Source organism: Aphelocoma coerulescens, chromosome 2, assembly GCF_041296385.1.
Source record: "Aphelocoma coerulescens isolate FSJ_1873_10779 chromosome 2, UR_Acoe_1.0, whole genome shotgun sequence".
NCBI lineage: Eukaryota > Metazoa > Chordata > Aves > Passeriformes > Corvidae > Aphelocoma > Aphelocoma coerulescens.
The window spans coordinates 132,657,125-132,677,468 of NC_091015.1; the positions used below are offsets into that span (position 1 = coordinate 132,657,125).

Consider the following 20,344-nt stretch of genomic DNA (forward strand, 5'->3'; position numbering starts at 1 on the left):
ACCATGGCTTTTTTATTATTATTTTCACTCTTCAATTCCATTACTTCCAATATTTTTCTGTGACAAATACTATGATACACACTCAGTCCTAATTAGGTTTTAGTCGCTCTTATTGGCATTCTGTACTGCGTGTTTTAGCAATCAGGTTTTGTTCGCCTTACAACAGGCGTGAGCGGGGTTTTGCCAACGCTAGGACCCTGGGCTGGGGGTGCTCTCTGCGGACACTTCTCCCCTCACCCGTGCCGAGTCCCTGTTTGGGTCCCCCGTGTGTCGGGAGCTGTCCCGGGAGGAGGCGCTGCCGCCTGCCCGGCCCCGTCCCTGTCCCGGGCCCCGTCCCTGTCCGTCCCCAGATCCGGGCGATGGCGGCGGGGCGGGCGCGGGTGTCCGGCCTGCTGCGGCAGCTGGAGCGGGCAGCGTGAGTGCGGCGGGACGGGGCGCGGGGTTCCCTCCCGGGGGTCCTTCCCGGGGGTCCCTCCCGGGGCCGGCGGCGGGCCGGGGCCGCGGCTGGAAAGCGAAAAGCGGCGGCCGCTCCGCCCCTGCGGAGTCCTCCCGTGCCCGCTCCCGCCGGGCTCAGCTGCAGGCCCTCGCAGTGGGTACTTACAGGAGACTTTTAGGACGTAGTCGTTCGTCTGCTTTAGTTTTCCCCTTTTAACCATACTTTTTTTTTAATTATTTTTAATATTTTAACTAGTTGTCGGTGCCCGAGCCATGGCCACACTTACTCCCAAGGTAAGACCTAATGTGTGTCTCCAGAATAATTCTGTGGGAGACCATGGCCCTGCAGAGGGCCGTATGTATCCATGTAACCTGGGTAGAGGGTGCAGGTAACAATGGGAAGGAACAATCTAAAGGGGAAGGTAAACAGCCTGTTACTTTGCATCTGTATGGTGGTAGTGGTTGTTGTTGGAGAGAGTCACTGTTCCCACATAAACCACATTTACTGCCTCCTGTCCCCTCCCTCCCTATACCTTGGGGCAAGCTGATCTGAGCTTTGCTCTGGCTGTCATCACCTGAACTATCTCAACTTTAGATCTGCTTTTGGATACACATCTTTTACATTAGAAAAGAAACAGGAAGCGATATGGATAAAAAGTAGCTTTTCACAAAGGTCTGTGTTGGCCTGGAGAATAAAATCTCCATAGGCTTTTAATACAGTCGGTCCAAAGAACACAGCTCACTTAGGCCAGGATTGTGGACTATGAGCAGGAGCTGCGCTGAGTAACTCAAGTCACCCTGGGAGGTGTCTCTGTTTGCCTGGACTGTAGCGAGGCTAGGAGAATAACTATCTGTCAGCCTCCAGATAGTTGGTCAGTCTTCAGATCCACTAAAAATTAGTGGTTTGGGCCATAATTTCAGTAATATGTAACTAAATAATGTGGTTTCATATGCTTAAAACACTTCTTAAAGAATTAGTATTGTCATTTTACACATGGAAAAGCTATTTATATGTTCAGATACTTGTTTTGCCCAAGACCATCATACAGCAAAACAATAGTGCAGTTGAGAAATAGAATCTCATTCTTTTGCTTGTCTGCTTGATGGCCTACTCAGTCAATCCAAACTAAGCTCTTGCTAAACAGAAGCCTGAGTCAAGAGCCCTCTCTGAAGGTTTTAGGCAGCAATAGAGTCTATAGTGTAGCAAGATGATATGAGTTCAGTAAATCTATGAATAGTGGGAATAGGTTGAACAGTGACTATAGCTGGAAAAAAAAAAAGTTCTTTGCATTTCCTGGCAGTGTTTGAGGAAATAGTGCAATTTTTGAACTCAGTAAAATTTGCCCTGAAAGTTAAGTTTGGTTCAAGAATGTAACAGCAGGGCGTCTATTATACTATCAGAAAACAAGAGAGTAAATGGTTTGGACATGTCCTTAGCCTGTCAAATTAATGACTGAAAGTACAGCAGACTCCAGCTCCAGAGGTCAAACATGTACAGCCTGGCAAGAGGTGGCAATGAAAGAGCTGATAGCAGCTGGCCTGTGCTTGAATAGAAAGTACATAAAGGATTTTAATACATCTATCTGTTACTGTTGTGGGTCAGTGCTTCAGTGCACCCCAGAGTGTTTGCAAGACTCATTATCATGGCTTCACTCATTGGATCGGAATCCAAATTGCGTATTTTCAATTAATATAGCAGGCGTAAGGCATGACTTCAGCAGGAAGAGCAGAATGCTTCTCCTGATCTTTTCTTGAAGAAGAATGGGCAATTCCAGTTGATGTCGTTTGCTTCACTCTGTGGCAAAATCAGGATATGCCAGAAATTGAGTTTTGTGATAATTCATGCAAAAATGACATGGCAGAGAGAGGTTGTGACTGAAATACTGTCCTTATAAATATCTTTTCTTCTAAGTAAAGTTAATGGTAACACACTGATTCATATTTATTATTAGCAGTGTATGCAGTAATTTTCTAGCAAGTAATTCAGTTTCACCTGCAAGTTCAGGACTAGGCAAAAGTAAAAAGAAGGGTAAACACCTGTTAGTATTGCTCCCGTGCATACAAAAGGTGTTCCCTATCCAGGTGCATATAAAGGATGTCTCATGAATTTGTCTGAAATGTTCTGAAGGTTATCACGTAACCCCTACACATTTCTAGCACCTCTCAGCTTGTATGTAGCAGCTGTATGTATGCTCAGTTCTACTTACTGTGTGCTGTTCTGATCTTTGTGGACTGCAAACAAACTCTCACACAACCTTCCTGCTAATTTATTCAGTTTTTATAAGCAATATCTAATTCTTGAAAGAACTTGAAAAAACTTACTTGTTTTGTTAGATTATATGAGTCAGATCAAGTACTTGGATCATTTAGTCTCATAAACAACAAAGAATGATATGGGTAACTGTTATTCAGACAAGCTGAGATGACCTGTGCAAATATATTAGTGATTCTAAGAGCAAGGGAATCTGTCAAGTCTTGAGCTGAGAAACAGATTTAAATCACTTTTTTGTCCCTAATTCTACTGTTTTATTTCCATTCCAGCCCCTGAACGGCCCACCCTGGGGAATACAGACTATGCATTTGAGGTAGATTTAATAACAAAATATATTTCCTTTAAAAGTCATATAAACAATACTTCTTGACAAATACAGCATTTTAAATATATTTACATTATTAAATATTTATATTTCACTTTGAATGAGTAGGGCCAGATGCCATTTTTGTCGAGAAAAAATATGATCTTTTTTTTTTTTTTCTAGATGGCCATTTCGAACATCCGGTATGGAGAAGGAGTCACAAAAGAGATTGGCATGGTAAGCTGCCATGGTATAAGTTCATCACTGGTGAAAAGTTATTTTCTCAAGGGCTGCCAGTGCTATCAATCCACTTAATAAAGGAAAGCTTATATATGGTGTGTCTGAATCTCCACCGCTTTGCAGTTATGTGTGGTCCTATGTATCAGTGTAAAAAAAGGTTGGAACATACTGTTGGTTAAAGAGCAGAGTCATGGTGCATCAGTGCTGCTGTGGTATGAGTACCTGAAATGCAGCTCAGGGGGTAACTGGGTCATTGATCATTTGCTAGAATTATGCAACTATATTTTTCTCTGACAGCGAATTTAATTCAGAAAGTTTTCAGTCCTGGTGACTCACTAGGATTTTCTCAAGATCACTTTCATCTCTCTAGTGCTCATTAAAATAAATCAGAGACTTTCTATTAAATTATCTAGATATTCATTCAGCTCTCAGTCTGCCCTGTGTAACTGTAGAATTTTTGTTTCAGCAGTGTGAGATGGTTCACCTGAGTACATTGTTCCAGTATACTCTTATCTCTGGGTTTTTTCATTTATCATTTTTACTCCTTTCTTGGAATTTCTAGCATTAATAGATGTCTTTTTTATTTGCAAATTTGTAAAGTAAGATTATAGTCAGACAGTAAATGAATTACACAGAACCTGTCTTTAAACAGCACAAGAATTATTTATACATATTATATAGCTATTGTGACAATTAATTTAGCTAAAGTTAGGAAATAGCATTATTTTTCTTCCTTTTGCCACCTCATTTTGATTTTTCATCAATAAATTAATAGTCAGTATTACATTTTCAAAATTTTAATGCTGTGCTTTGGTAGGCAGTTAGTGGAGACAACCTGTGAAAAGGCCTTTTTTATTTTCATGGGAACTGAGGGAAAAATATTTTCTAAAGTATTTTGCATTTTACTATAGTTTCAAGTGGTTACATTTGGTTCAGCAACTTCAGTTTTCTCTATCAACTATATAAATTTGGTAACTTTAAACTTTATTCTGCTTTCTGTATTCTACATGTGTGTGGTTAATGCTCTTTTTCTTCAGCTGATATGGTTTTAAAAATTTTACAATAGCCAACTATTTTTAAGTCAGAGTTCTATTATTATCAAATGGTTTGGTTGATTTGGATTAGTGTTTAGATAGTGAACTGTTTGATTTTATACCAGTTGTTTGGTTTTTTAATTCGTTATTGTAGGACCTGCAGAATCTTGGTGCTAGAAGAGTTTGTTTGATGACAGATAAAAACCTCTCCAAACTCCCTCCTGTAAATGCAGTATTGAATTCCTTGGCAAAATATGGTATAAACTTTCAAATGTATGATAATGTCCGTGTGGAGCCAACAGACCAAAGGTAAAATTTACTTCTGATAGTGCACTTCTCCAAGTAGTGCCTAGGCCTTTACAGGATTCCATATGGCTGTTTAAACATCTCCCTGTGGCCTGCATGCTGGTCTTAATAGTTTCCCTGTGTACTGGTTTTATCCTGACTAATTGGAAAATCTTTCTTGTGTTCCAAGTTTCCTGGATGCCATTCAATTTGCTAAAAAGGGAGAGTTCGATGCCTATGTTGCTGTTGGAGGTGGGTCTGTAATAGACACCTGTAAAGCTGCCAACCTGTATGCAGCCAGCCCTTCATCAGAATTCCTGGATTATGTCAATGCTCCTATTGGGAAAGGGAAGCCTGTCACTGTGCCCCTCAAGCCACTTATTGCAGGTAAAGCATGAGGAGGGCGTGTGGAGAGTTGGGGCCAGGGGAAGGTGAGTCATTCTACACTCTCTGATATTTCTACTGAAATTCAGTTTACCCTGACTGTTTCAGCTTCCTTTGGGCTTACTTCCCCTCTAGTTGTATTCAGCAGCAATTTTGCTATTTACTCCAGTGGAGGTAAAATCAGAGGTTTTGTCATTACTTTGTCTTGTTTAGCTCAGTTAGACTACTGAGAAAAGAGATCAAAGTAGCATTTCCCTTTGATCTGCTGGCTTTGGATCAGGGATACCTCCAAGATTTCCTGGGTCTTGTATTTTTGGTGCTGCTACTATTGTGGTTTTATTATTTATTTTGCAATATTGTATATTGCTTATTATTTGTTGTTATCCCCATTCTTCCTTTTAAGTTCCTACAACAGCTGGCACTGGAAGTGAAACCACTGGTGTTGCCATTTTTGACTTCAAAGAACTAAAAGTTAAAACCGGTGAGGTTTTGGTGTTTTGTTTTGGGATTTCTTTGTTTGTTTAGTGAGGTTTTTTGTATGTTATTCAAGACAATTGCTTTTTCAATGTCTTTGTTATTTCCCTGCCTTAAAAGGAAAGGATACTGCATGTCGTTTCAGGTGTCATTTTGTTTGATTCAACTGCCACAGGCAAATTATAAAAGCTCAAAGGTTTCCTTCTTGAATTAAATTTATAGCATATTAACATAATGAAATACCTATGTAATACAGTGGATTATAGTTGGAAGTCAAAACAGGAAACTAAAATCTTTCAAGTCCTTAAATGGCAGAAAATGTTAATTGCAAAGGAAATTTCTACTTATATTCAGGGTCAACCAACTGTTCCTTATTTCCTCTGTCTTTTTCTTTCTACTTTTAAGACTTCTGTTTCTTTGTTGTATAATTGCAACCAAATGTTCCTTTTCCTGACTTTGGAAACATCAGGCCTGGGATGCTGTGCAAGTGAGGGACACTGTCTTCCTTTAGCCTTTTCATCCCTGGCAAATAAAGATTAAGGCTAAAATGTCATCTTGATTTTCATAACTGTTTTAAGGTTTTGCTTCTAAACATGTGGATTTTATATGCCACACGGTCTGCGGAACTTGGGACCCAGATGGGTGTGCTAAAGAGGTGTGACAATAGCTCAAGAGTTTTCTAGTCTATACGTAGTCAATCAGTCTGTGTCTGTCTCTCTCAAAGCTACATCTGTGCTCCCTTAACCAAAATGCAAGGACATGGTTACTACAGATGCTGAAGACAGCAATTGGCAATAGCAATTGATTGTAGATACAAACCAGTTTTGCCTTCTGACTGTCCACAGACATTTTGCAAGGCTGCTCAGAGAGGGTTGCAAACGGAGAGAGAACATTGTCTGGTATAATCCACATCAGGCAAAAGTCTCAAATTATATAACTTTGTTAGAGAGACTTCATCATCAGTAAGCCTTACATTCACAGATACTCTATCCTCCCTTCTCTCTCTTTGCTTTTATGTTCATAGTTTCAAATATATTTTCCCTCCTTATTGTCATATTTGGAACATTAAGCTTATCTTGTCCTATTTTGTTGCAAAAAATCTTTTGACTGATTTTCCTCCCTTTACACATTGCAGGTATTGCTTCAAGAGCCATTAAGCCAACACTGGGCATCATTGATCCTTTACACACACTGTCTATGCCTGAACGAATAGTGGCCAACAGTGGCTTTGATGTGCTTTGGTGAGTTTTCTGTGTAGGCTGCCACTTGAGTTTATTTAAGTTTTGTATTTTTACTAAAATGACTGTAGAAAAAACATATTTTGAGAGCAGAAAAGGCTGATCTTTTTTTCTCTGTTTGCTGTTCTTGTTAAGCTGAGCTCTCTCACACTTTCCTCTTTCTCAGTTTCACTGCCTCCCTCAGAATGTATGGAAATAAGTCCTGCATTTGCAGAAATGTGAATGTTTTTGCTGTGCACTGGAGAAACTGTTTGCTTCCAGAATAGCTGTTGTCAGGGAAGAGAGTCCAGGTGTTCCTTTTTAAGAGATCATGGGGATAGATGATTAATCACAACTGTAATAGCATTTATCATGTATCACAGACATGGCAGAGAACAAGAATTTTCTAGCAAAAGCCATGATGTGTCAATAAAAATTTGTAAAAGCTAGTGAGATGCTGGCAGGTCTTCACCCAGATATGGTCATCTTTGGAACCAATCTCATAGTTTTCTTTTCACTTGGCACAAAATTTTCTTCATCTTAAATCTACAGCTTAACTGCACAAAATGCATTGACATTTCTATTTGGAGAGTCAGAGGTTACTTTGCTTCTGGGTGCTATGTATATTAAAGTAATAGATGTGTAATGAAACTGCGGTTTCTCAAGCTTGGCGAAGGACCCTGGACTGCAATGTCTGTAAAGGAAAAAAGGCATTTGTTCATCAATGAAAATGATTTGTCTGTAGTTTTGTTCACCTAAATGGAGCCATGTAGGCAGTGCCCCTTCTTTATGTAGTTGGATTCATGAGTATCTGGGAGATGAGACTATTGGCATTTCCACTTAGCTTAAATATCATGCCCATAATTTTTTCAAGATCAGTACTTCTAAAAGAAAAGTACCTTATGAAGCTTCCAGTGCTAAAGCATCTTATGGTTCCTGTCCTACACAAAGGAAATGCACTCATTGCACACGTACAGCCATCTTCAGTGAAAAACAGCACAGGTGCCAGTGCATCCAGCCAGGCTTTTAGCATAGTGTGAGCTGATAGAGAGGGAGTGTGTTTAGATTGCCTTCTGTGTATTTGTTGGAGAGGGAAGTGCTCTGGAGGTGCCCACCCAGCATTCTTCCAGTTGTCTCTGAGGTTGTATTTCTTGTTTCAGCAACTGTTAAACGCTAGAAATAATAAGAACCTGCATTCAAAGGACAGCAGGGCAGTAAAATGGAGCTCTCCCCCTTAAATAATTGATTCCTTATCTTCCTGTTAGCCATGCCCTGGAATCATACACCGCCCTCCCTTACAACGAGCGCAGTCCCTGCCCTTCCAACCCCATCAACCGCCCGGCCTACCAAGGCAGCAACCCCGTCAGCGATGTCTGGGCCCTTCACGCTCTGCGTATCGTCGCTAAGTATTTGAAAAGGTAACCCCTTTAACAGCCATCTCCCATGCAGTGTGTTCAGTCTTCAGTGCCCAAAAAGGGATGCTTACAAGAATGTAAGTTTTAGGCTAGAATAAGGCAAGCTGCAACAGTAAGCTTTCATTTTCTACCCTGGATTTTTCTTAAATAAAGCAAAATATTTTTCAAATAAAATTTAAAGTAAAATTTGGATTAGTAGTCTGTCTTGAGAAGGTAGCTTTATAATTCCTCTGTGAATCTATTTTAGAAGACCTCAGTTAAAGGTATTTCAAGCTGTTCAGTTAATATGGGAACAGCATTTACATATTTTTTCAATAATGTCCTTTCTATGACAGTATAAGGGGAAAATGTAACAAACTGAATAAAATACTGCTGATGTTATTTCTGTGGAAATTAAGATACACATCCATCAAGAAGGTAATGACATGCACTTATGAATGTGCAAAATTTTGCATTTATTGCAAACCTGTTCATTCTTAGGAGACCTTCAGTTTAGAATAGGTATTGACTTAGCTTGGGAGTTGGTTTTGATCCCTGTCAATAAAGTTTTAGCCTCTTTATGGCTTTTGCATACCATGCACACTTCTATTAAAGATCAATGTGGGGTTTTTTTGTAGAAGACTTTTCACAGTACCTAGCAAGTCAAAATAGTTGGGTTTTTGTTCCTTTGGAATCTATTAATGAGACTTTTTCTCCTTTTTTGTCAAACTACACAAGGAGCCTGAGGCATAGGAAGGCAAGGCATCCTGTCTTCTTCCCACACAGGTGGTAGAGTCTAGAGCACCACCAAATGAGATGGTGAGAAAGCTGCAGTGATCCTGGAGCCATACACAGGATTACCAAAGCTCCTAAGTAGAAGGTTTTAATTCACCACTGAGGTGAATATGGTTAAATTCACTCTATTCACTTGTTTTTTGGAAAAGTGAAAGGAAGCTTGCCCTTCACTGAATCAGTATGATCTACTTAAGTGATCCAGATGCAGAATTGCCCTTTTACCAAAGTGGGACTTGATTCCATTTCTAGCATGTTTATCCCAGTTTATAATGAAGATTTGTTCTATATCTGTCCATAAAGAAGCCCCCTCTCCCTTCTCCCTCCTGAATCACCAGTCTGTGATTTCATTGGTACCATTTCCCTCCATGGTGCACAGAGCCATCAGAAACCCTGAAGACCGTGAAGCAAGAGCCAACATGCACCTGGCAAGTGCTTTTGCTGGTATTGGCTTTGGCAATGCTGGTGTTCATCTCTGGTGAGTACAGAGAAATAGTAACCCCATCTGAGGTCAGCTTATAGCTAATGTTTGTTTCAGATTGTTGAAGATGTTGCTGCCTTTGTTGTTGAATGTATACTGAGGGATTGTTGCCTGGCCTGTGATGCTGAAGGACCTGTGTGTTGTGACAAACTGATGGGCTCTTGGCATTTATGTGTATAAGGATTGTGTATTCTCCAAGGCTTGTGATACTCAAAACCAGTCACGTCAAAATTACGAAACACAGCCTTCTTTACCTTCCTTGGTAGTAAAAACAAGAGTAAAAAAGTCAACGGCATTTAAAATGTTAAATTTCCTGCCAGCTGTTCTGCAGTGAGGCAGCAATGATGTAATCCTGAGTTTTTCCTGAATTGATGCAATAACCTGGAAGTTTGTCTGTGGGATAGACAATCAGCAGTCTTAAATGAGCTGTAATTAATATTGCAAGGTAATATAGTTTCATTTGGATGAAAATCTCAAAGAAGCAAAGCCTAAAAGTGAATTGTGTGCAGAAGTTATTAGCAGTCGTTCTCTTCAGAGACCTTCCTTTCATTTATTTTCTTTGAGTAAGTCTACTCTCTTAATTATACCATAAAATTAAATTTTATTTTTCTCAGGCAGTGTAAACCCATAGGTATGCAGATTGTGATATTTTTGGCATCTCTGTATTACTTCAGGAACTGACCATCTTTCAGTCCAGTCAGTGAAGTAATATAACTTCACACTCACAATGTAAGGGGGTACTGTTTCTTACGGCTAGGTCCCTGAGGTGCAGAAGGACGAGGGTTGTCTGTACCTTATATCCACACCATTCCTCTCAATACCTTCTGAGTATCTGTACTGAAGAGACTTACATACTGAAAACTGACCACACAAGGGACTGAACACAAATTTTCCAAATACTGGTAGAGCTGCCCTAACCACTCTCTCTCTGCTCTCTGTTCCAGCCATGGAATGTCTTACCCTATTTCTGGTTTGGTGAAAACTTATAAACCAAAGGATTATAATGTGGATCACTCTTTAGTGGTAAAACTTGTTTATTTTGGGGTTTTTATTATACATTTCAATTATCTGTTATCTGTCATTAATGAGCATTAAGGTCCATTGAAGTTAAAAGTACATGTCCTGTTGAAGTGTCTAATTCTTTTCTTTTTTTTTTTTCCCCAGCCACATGGCCTTTCTGTGGTGCTGACATCCCCAGCAGTGTTTTCTTTCACAGCACAGATACATCCTGAGCGGCATTTAGAAGCTGCAGAGATTCTAGGTAGGAATCTCTATAGGTACAGTTCTTATGTACAGTTCTCATGTACAAATGGAATTCTTTCCAAAATAACATTCCAAAAAATGTATGCAAGCAATTGTCATTGGTTGTTGGGAGTGGTTTAAGTTTGAAAAACAAGATTCTGGAGTTACATGTAATGCAAATTAGATAGAATAATGCTGAATTTTGATATTGAATGATGTGATTAGAGGAGCAACCTGGAGAAATCTGATTCTTGCCAGAAAACTGGAAAGCTGAAACTAACTGGAGGTCTACAAATCAAACAAGAGTAGCTGTGATTGACACAACTCTTGGTGCTTTATAAAGAGTAGTTACCATAAAGTGAACTAGGACTTGGGCATTTGTTAGCTAAAGGAAGGATTTTTCCTAACAAATTCCCTGGTGTGGCAATGAATTAGAACAGTGATATTCTGAATCACCCCTGCTCTTTTTCCATGGCACACAACTGTGGGTTTTGGTCTTTCTAACATAGGCCTAAGCTTGTTTGTAGGTGTTGGAATTTCTCAGTGGCTGAGAAATGAGTTTTTCTGGAGTAGCTCTTCTGTGGACACACATGTAATGGCTAAGAAGAGATTAATGAACGAAGTGGCCTTTTCTGCTTTTTAGCAAAATAAAAGTGAATGCTGCAAGCTGACAGCTCATTTAAAGGTTATTTTCTCATACAGTGCCTTGTTATATGTGCAACCCGTCACCAAAGGGTGTCCTAAGAGAAAGGATAGCTTTTTACTGCACCCCCAGCATGACTGTGTGTAATAAACCAGCTTCCAGTGATGTAATCTCAGCTAGCTGTGACAGCATGGCTCTGCAGTGAGCTAATTTATTTACATGTAAGGTCAGGGTTTCTGTCAGCACTAGGTTCCGTGTCGTAGCTAAACTGCTGCTAACACCCATGCTGGCTAAGGAGCAGTCACGGTCACATGCACAGCAGTGCAGGGAGTGAAGAAAAAGTGGTTAGGCAAACTCTCCTGGTATTTGGGAAATTTGTGTTCAGTCCCTTGTATGCTCAGCCTTCTGTATGCAAGTCACAGCAATCCAGTCACATGTATGACTTGCTTGTGTAAAGTAATCTGAAAGCACTGGGGATTTCAAGAAAGAGTGTGACTTTTATATAGACAATGAAAATATCACAGTATTTTAAAGAGGGTGTAAAACAACATGGTCAGAAAAACTACATTGGGTGAAAGTTCTGTTTATTTCATAAACAGTCTGTGAAGTTGTTCAGGCTTCCTCTGAAGTATGCTGTCCTGCCTATGGTCAAAACCAAAACACAAACCTAGCTGGAATAATGTACTAAGCTAATAAATGTCTGTGTTCCTACAGCAATAACACACAACTAAAATTAGATGAAGAAAATGTGTCTGGATAACTGGTCAGCACAGCATATCAGAAAATTTCAGCTCTGGCTCTTGATTTTAAAACAAAAGACTGAAAAGCAGTTCCTTTAAGTTTTGTGGTATTAACTGCTGCCATAAATTCTGTCTCTAAAAGTTCTGTTAATTTTCTCAGTAGAAATTATAACTACGTCATTGTGTGCCTTGCTGTAAAGAGACTCTGCTGAAAAGATGTCACGTGGAACTGAATTTATTAATTCCCATCTGGGGTGTTTACTTCTGAGTCCAGTCCAGAGTCCAACTGACTACAGTAGCTGATTCAAATCTGTCATGTTGCCAAATGCAATGACTAAGAAGGTATTTTATGACATGAAGCAGATTACTAAATAGTTATGTTGTGTGTATGTACAGCTGTGAATTTGGGTACAGCCAGAAAAAGCTTAATACCTCCCTGGGTGGATTCTAAAACAGTTGAAATAGGTGTACATGTGGCCAGAAATTTTCTAAGTGCAATCAAAGACTGATGTATCTTTTAGGTTGAATGAAAAGAAAGTACTAGAACTATAGCAATATTTTAAAACTTCTGATCACATTTACTGTCATGTTTTACCCTCCTCCCTTTCCCTTTTACTTTAATATCTGAAGATAGGGTTTATGTCCTAGTTACCCCTTCACAGCAAAACCCAGGATAAACTCAGACTTCATGGCACAGTCCCAATAGCACAAGACTTTGTACAAGACTGCCATATCTTATTCATCAGTTTCTCCCAGACATTATTTGCTACATTACTGCCAGTCTTATCTGAGTATCTGAGCTCTTCAAGTGAGCTTGTAGGTCTCCTGTTCACTTAACTCCCTCTGAATGTTACACTGAGCTGCGTGAGGATCACAGGAAATATTTTGCCTGTAGCTATGTATTGCTCTTACTCATCTCTCAGTAAGGCACTTGGACCTAACATAGTTCCGGCGTAACATCATTGAGGTTACACGGAGAACCAATTTAGCTTGGGTTACTTTGAAAGAAATCATATGGAGGAACTTGGGTCTCCTGTCTGGACATACTTTTATTATTACTTTTAACTAAGTCCTGAACATTCATTGAAGAAGGGGACACCAGCTATTCTGTAAGCAATATTTATAATCTTTCGTTTTATATTGATGTTTTCATTACTGTTCAGTAGACTTTTCAAAGAGAGCAGTTCCTTCTCGTCAGTTCTACAGTACCCTACAGAAGTCAGTGCAAATTCAAAGAGCAATAAATTGAAAATTTACTCCACCCCCTGAACAACTGCCCTGCCGTCTCCTGCCTTTTTCAGCCTGCATGCTGTAGTCCTCTCTGTGAATGTGTAATTGAACAGAACAGTCCTCTAGATGTCAGCAAACTCAAGGCCTTAAAATTAAGTTAGCATTTGGCACACTGTCCATACAAATAAATACCACTGACGTTCATGCGTTAGCTTCTTTCCTCCCAACAGTTAGTCAGACTCAAAAGTGCTTCTCCCTGTAAGCACAGAGGGAAAGGAAGTTAACCTCATGTGGCAGTTAGTCTTTTTGGCAGCAGTTAGCCTGCTTCTGATCTTGTTGTATTTCACCTTTCACAAACTATTCCAACTGTAAAATGAAGACTGATTCCTCTTTTTACTTCATGTTGCTTTTAGGGCAGTGGCTGTTATGTATGGATATGTATTCAGCTGATATTATGATTAAATTAAGTCCAGGACAGGCTTCCTCTGCTCTCTCCACCCCTACAGTCAAGGCATTATGTCTTATTTTAGGAGCTGACATCCGCACTGCCAGAATCAAAGATGCGGGGCTTATTTTGGCAGACACACTCCGGAAATTCCTATTTGATCTGAATGTTGATGATGGCTTAGCTGCAATTGGTTATTCCAAAGCAGACATCCCTGCATTAGTCAAAGGCACTCTGCCTCAGGTAAGACAGAGAGCAAAACAGTTTTCCTTGTCAAATAAAATAGAACAGATTTTGGCAAAAACAGAAGTGCTTCTTTTCAAGCAAGTTTTATTTCTATTCCTACATGAAAACTATTTAAATTGAGAAAATTATGGATAGTCAACTGTATTTTGTTTCACTCCACAGTTTAGGTTTTTCTTTTCAGTGGGATGGAGTGCATGCTGCAGTTTTCACATGGATTCAGAAAAAAAGGGCTAAGTGTTTGGCTAAGGGGTCTTTTTTAATGCTACAGTTTTTAAAAAGAGGATGTTTTTCATAGGCGTTTGATCTTTGTAGTAGATACTGCTTTTTCATAACTACCTCTCTTAATTATGTATGCAGGTGGTCTATAGATAAAGCCTTAATACTATCTGGTAAGAATGACCAAACTCACTTTGCATTAAACTTTCCATATTGAGAAGTTGCATTTTTCTTCGCAGATGGCTTTTTTGTTCCATTGACCCCCATCAGAATTTGAAATAAGGTCCCCTGGGATGATATAGATTAAACTTGTAATACCCTTTATTGTTTCAGTGCTTACAAAGACACTGCAAAGAGCAACACACCACTCTTAAAGCAAAATCCAGTGTCTTCCTTATAAAAAGACAGTTTTATTCAAATACTATGGACCTCGTATTTGTTTTCCACCAAGGTGCAAGTGAAATATATACCATGGAGAAAGTGAAAATTCTGTAGGCTGAAAGGTTATTCACTTTTTACAGGAGATTCTGTATAGTTCTTCTCATTCATTAATCTCAGAGCAACTCAGAGCAGTTACATTAACAGTAAATATTAATGTTCCTGTTTTATACCTGAGAAAGTGACACAAAGGTGCAACTCTTTAGGATCACACACAACAGAGTAGTGGCAAAGCCAGGAAGAAAACTAAGGTCTTTGAGCACCCATCAAGCAGGTTATGCATGTACCTTGTTATGGGGCATCTGGAGGGTTTGTTTTGATAAACATGTTTCTTTAAAACAATCACTGAATGTAAGTTTTACATAGCTGGGGGAGGGTTCTTCACCAAAAGATGTTGAAGGGTTTTTCTGTCATCATATGGCATCGGTGGATTAATTGTACTGTGTAAAATGAGATGACCTAATAATTTCTCAACCCTTATTTTTTCATATCAGATGTAACATGATGAAAACATATCAGTGTTCCATAATAGTCTGTTAATAACCACAGGGTTAATCCATATAGTTTATATTTTTGTATCATTTCTTCACCTTTCATCTTGCAGTAAGTTTGCTTTGTAATACAACAATGGCCCATTCACATCAGCAAAGCAGTGTGGTGCAGTGGTGATAGCACTAAAAAGTTTGCAAAGTATATTCCATGCTCTGAAATGCAGGCTGCAGGGAAAAAAGTAATCTGACTGTTGGGATTTGGGGTGGGAGCTCTCTTGGGACAGACATCTATGCTTGAAGTTAAAAGAGAATTTTATTTTCCTTCCTAAGTGAGTCTGTTGAAATTGATCTTATTTACAGACAGCAGTGATTCTAGCAAAGAAGATGCTGTCTCATGGTTCAAGATGGCTGGCCCTGTGGTGGTGTTTGAGAGGAGATGGGGGCACTGAAAATGAGAGATGGTGGAAGGGCTGTTCTCTGTCACCCACCCCCTGCAGAGGTCCTGGAGGCAGCTACAATGGGGCTGAGCCAGCGATGAGTCCGGAGCTGCTGGGTTTGGCATGAGACCAGAATGCACTGAGTCAGACTGAGGGAGCCTGGGCCTTGCTGTCTGGGCACCAGCAAATATCAGCAGCCTTGTGCAGAGGTAGTGCTGGTGCCTCTGTGTCGAGGCATACGGGAGGAGCATCCATTTGCAGCCTTCTGTCGATAGAGCTGGGAAATGCTCCAGTCTGTCAGGCTGTCAGGCTGGCTGTCTCCTGTCACCCAGTGTGATTTTACAGATAACCCTGGACATCTTGGTGCACAGAGCTGCAAAACTGGCTTTGGCCCAGAGTGTCTTAATATGAGCCTGATGAATTTATGAATACTCGAGCACTGTGTTATTATATTATGCATATTATGAGTCTGAAAAAAACAACACACTTTTGCTCTAGTGCTATTTGAATTTTCCATTTGGTTTCAAAACTGCATAGAAGAATCTTAGTCTTCTCTTTGGCTGGATCTCTTTGTGTAGCAGCACTGGTCAGGGATGGGGGAAGAGGTACCATTTGATTGCTACTTATGCACCAGTAGAGCTTGTTCTGTAGGTAAAATTATGCACGCAGAGCTGCACTTTTCAGACTCCTCACAAGCCATGCTAACCATGACTATGAACTGTGAATACCTCACAGCTGGCTTCCTCACCATGCTAGACCACTTTTTCACGTTGATTTTGCAGTGTGGTGGCCTCTCTTGCTGTATAACCACATCCAGCCTGCCCACAAATCACATCCCGCAGGCTGGAGGGAAGTGCAGCGGCTGCAGCCTTGTACTACAGCATCACCCTGGGCAGTGGGGTGTGCTCTGCTCCCAAGGGGCTCCACTGAGCCTCCCGCCCAGGCAGGGCACTGGGGGAGTCCCTTCCTCTGCATCCCACTCTGTGCCTGAGGCAAGGACCTTGGCAAATGATACCCACTGTCTGACATGTGAAAAAAGGGGGGAAACGTTAAAGCTGGAGGGTAGCATCTTCCACAAGGGAGATGTTGGAACATGTTGCAGCAGAAGAAACTCTCTCTTGCCAAAACACACCTCACCTAAAGATAATGTGTTCCTCGTGTAGGCCTGGACTTTGCAGACATTTCTAACTCTCCCCAGTATTTTAATAAATGTTAAAATCATTGGTTGTTGAAAACATGAAAGTTCTAATCATAAACAGTATGAGTACACTGATGTTAGGTCCTTTCAGCTGAATGTTTCTGCAGTAACTGGGTACCTACACTAACACAGCTCCTCATCCTCAGTAGCACGGGGCTTTTACAAATTGCAGCCCTACCTTTGTGGTTATTTTGTCAAGCAGAGCAGTGAAGCACATACCTGAGTTTCATTTCAGTCAGTGGGGCTTTAGCACCTGAAAATTCTGTAGAATCAGTGTCCAAATGAAGGCCGACCACAACTACTTTGTGTTCTGACTCAGAGGTGTGGGGCTGTTTATTAAGCAGTTTCATACTGTCCCTTGCTGTGTTTCTTTTTCGGAGTCTGACTTACAAGTGCTGTTTATTCTCCCCATTTACAGCAGCTCCTGGGCCTTGAGAGATGTTGTATTTTGAAAGTCTTGGTCCCTAAAACTCTAACTCCTAGTTCAGTGCTGGCAAATGAATTTTAAAATGGACTGTATTCCCAGGATAATGTCCTCTAGTGTAGTGACATCTGAGATGGAGAAGGCCCAGGTTTGCAGTGCTTGACTCTGCAACTGAACAGCATTCAGATCTTGCTTCTGTGTATTTAATTATAGGAAATTTTAGCTAATATGTTCTTGAAAGTACTGTACAGTTGATGATGCTTCAACCTTAATTACTTGATTACTTCTTTGCAAAACCTTGTTATTGTCTGTGAAGGATGTTAGTATAGAGACACATAGTTCAGCTACTGTTTGATTAATTTTATTGGTATCCATTTATAATCCAGTTTTTCTTTCATCTTGCAGGAGAGAGTGACTAAACTATCACCACGTCCCCAAACAGAAGAAGACTTATCTGCTCTCTTTGAGGCTTCCATGAAACTTTATTAGCTTAAACATTTTGTTCTGGAAAGTGTGGTCTATTCTAACACAGAGGGAGTTCTTATAGATATGGGACTGAACTTGTTTAGAGCATGGAAGAATTTGGGTACCTTTGACTTGTGTTCCATTGTACACTGCCAAGAAGTCACGTAATTCATCTTTAACTAAACAGTGCTTTGAAGTGAGGACTTGACTGTGGTTTCTTTCTTGCTGAGTAGTCACTGGTATTGACTTGCATAAAAGTTGGAGCAGATTTCTTGCATTACTGAAGGCTTTTTTGTGCTTTAGAGGTGGTCAAAGGTGGAAAAAGGTTTTAAGGGATGTTTCAAACCATTTTGCAAATTATGCTTCTATTTAAATTTTCCATTATTTTGTTTTAAAAAGTCACGGCAGTGAAGAAATAATGAAGGTCATAGTTAGGGAGGGGAAGTTCCCTGCAAAAAATGTTAGCTTACTGTATTCTGTTCTGCTTTGTCATCTTTTTACCATCTGGCTTTGCTAAGAAGGCTATTGAACTGGGGCACTTTTTCATTGTTTGGTTAAGAAAAATCTACACACTTCATAGCTGTTTGGAAAAGGCTGCTTGAAAATTTGCTTTGGGTTAAAATTCTGACATATATTGTCATATATTTATCTTTCCTCTTATAATCTCTATAATTGTCATATATTTATCTTTCCTTTTATGGTCGATATTAGGTGTTCATCAGAGGAGCAAAACTGGAGTAAAGCATGAGCACATACTCAACAGGAACCATATAACAGCAAGACAGCATCCATCAGGATCATTCTGTCTCTCTGGAGGCAACATCTCCCTTTTCCTGTTGTGTTCTGTGGAAAGAAGCACTCAACTGTATCTCTCTTTGCTGTGAATCAATTGCTTCTGCTGAGCTCCTGCAGGTGCTGTCCCTCAGAGTGCAGTCACCAGCTTGAGGAAGTGGCTGTGTGCTGTGGTTCAATATTAAAAAGTGGTGGTGAAGCATTTGGCTGCACAGTGCCCCACGGGGAGCAGTGATTAAGTGTGGGAATGACCATGCACCTTCCGAGCAGTCAACCAGCTGGTTGACTGTCAACTGAGAAAGGGAAGTGGGGAAGGGATAAAGGAAACTAAAATTTTAATACTGTTTTCCTGCATTTAAAAAGTTCACATGGTTGTGTACACAGTTTGTTTAAATCGGATTCTGCTTCATGTTGGACTCTGTCAGCATCTGATTCATGCAGCTACCACAGCACAAGACAAATGAGAGAAGAACCCCGTGATTTCTGGTGTGCATATTTCTTTCTGCTGGGGAGGAAGCACTTTTCAGTCATGCTGTTGAAGTAGAAGGCTCTATGCTTACACCTTTGCATTTGTGTATTTGCCTGATCAAACTAGTGCTGTCCTAGAATCTGAGGACAGAGTGTACTGGATATTGATACTGGATCAGTTTCAGTGCTGTAAAAATAGGTGGATGGATACTCGTTGAAGACTGGTTATTTTTAGCATCAGAATGGGTTTGGTGACCATAGGACTGTACTGCCACTGTGTGGTACACATGTGATTTCTGAGGTCCTTCTGAACCTTTTTCCCTCTGCTGAAATTGCCCACAAGTATCTCTATCATGAAGCCTGATGTAGTAATAGCAAGGGATTCACTTTATTATATTGTGCAAAGCTGCCATGTTTGGAAAAAAAACTTTTTGTCAAAACCTTTTGTCAAACCCAGTTGTTCACAGTCAGTCTGGATGAGGCTCTGAACAACTCGATCTAGTGGAAGGTGTCCTTGCCCAAGGCAGGGAGGGTAGAACTAGGTGATCTTTAAGGTCCCTTCCAGCCCAAACCATTCTATGGTTCTATATAAACTTTTGGCCTGTTTTGTCTTTCCACTTCTTTCTCCAGTCTGTAGTAGCAGTACAGATTCAAGAAGAGACAGTGGTTTTGTCCAGGAGCCTAATTCATGGCAGTCATGCTGTGTTTGGGGGGAATATACTTTCTGGGGAACTGAGCAGCATGTGATTTCATCACTGCAGCAAAGCACTTTGATGGGCTAGTTAGGGAGGTAGGATAACTTCTTCCAGCACACTTTTTATCTGCCTTTTATGCCAGTATGGCAGTTATTGGCAGGCTGCAATTTCAACTGCCAGAACCTCACACTTAATTTCCTGTACCCAGTAACCTGCAGCTCCTGATGGTTTTTAAAATATCCCCTTTGATACCCATATATTGCAGATGAGACAAAGGGAGTTATGTAATACCTAACCTAAGCAGATGGTGCTGTAAGAAGGGCCATTTCTGTTTTCCACACCTCTTTGGCAGCATCAAGGTCTTCAACTGGCTTAAATTGGTTGTGAAATCTCTCTCACAGACATCAGCTACATGTGAAAATCTCTCTCATGGACATCAGTCTCCACTGCCAATTATTAGTTACATGTAGAGATTTTCTGAGGAAGAACCAAGGGAGCTCAAGTTGCCCCAGAATGCTGTCTTTCAAATAGTGACAGGGTGCCACACCCTGGCTCCTGGGTAGTGGTTGTTTTATTCCCAGCTACATGGGATTTTTCACATATTATTTTACTCAGTTAGTCTGTACTGGTATTTCTGTGGGGAGCTGGGGTAACACTGTAATTGTGTGTGTCCAGTGGTGATGGGGCATGTGTGTGAAATCTGGGAGGCTTGTTCTTGTGGCCCCTGTTACTGCTCTGTTACTCAAACCCTCTGTGATGGATCTGTTACTTTAGATGATGCTGAAATGCAAATAACAAAAATAAATGTAAGCTTGTTTGAAAGTGTTTGAGAGCAGCATTTAACTCTGTATTCTCTGAAGTC

At 40.4% G+C, this 20,344-nt stretch overlaps 1 protein-coding gene across 1 annotated transcript; it reads left to right on the top strand.

Moving 5' to 3' along the window:
• The first annotated feature begins 335 nt into the window (after window positions 1–335).
• On the top strand, window positions 336–20,307 carry ADHFE1 (alcohol dehydrogenase iron containing 1). Its single transcript, XM_069004878.1, has 14 exons — window positions 336–415; window positions 692–729; window positions 2,977–3,020; window positions 3,195–3,248; window positions 4,440–4,594; window positions 4,761–4,957; window positions 5,358–5,435; window positions 6,564–6,669; window positions 7,911–8,063; window positions 9,211–9,309; window positions 10,257–10,335; window positions 10,477–10,573; window positions 13,698–13,855; window positions 17,468–20,307. Exons 1-14 carry the CDS (start codon window positions 360–362, stop codon window positions 17,549–17,551), a joined length of 1,398 nt encoding a protein of 465 aa, XP_068860979.1. The 5' UTR covers window positions 336–359; the 3' UTR covers window positions 17,552–20,307.
• The last annotated feature ends 37 nt before the right edge of the window (window positions 20,308–20,344 follow it).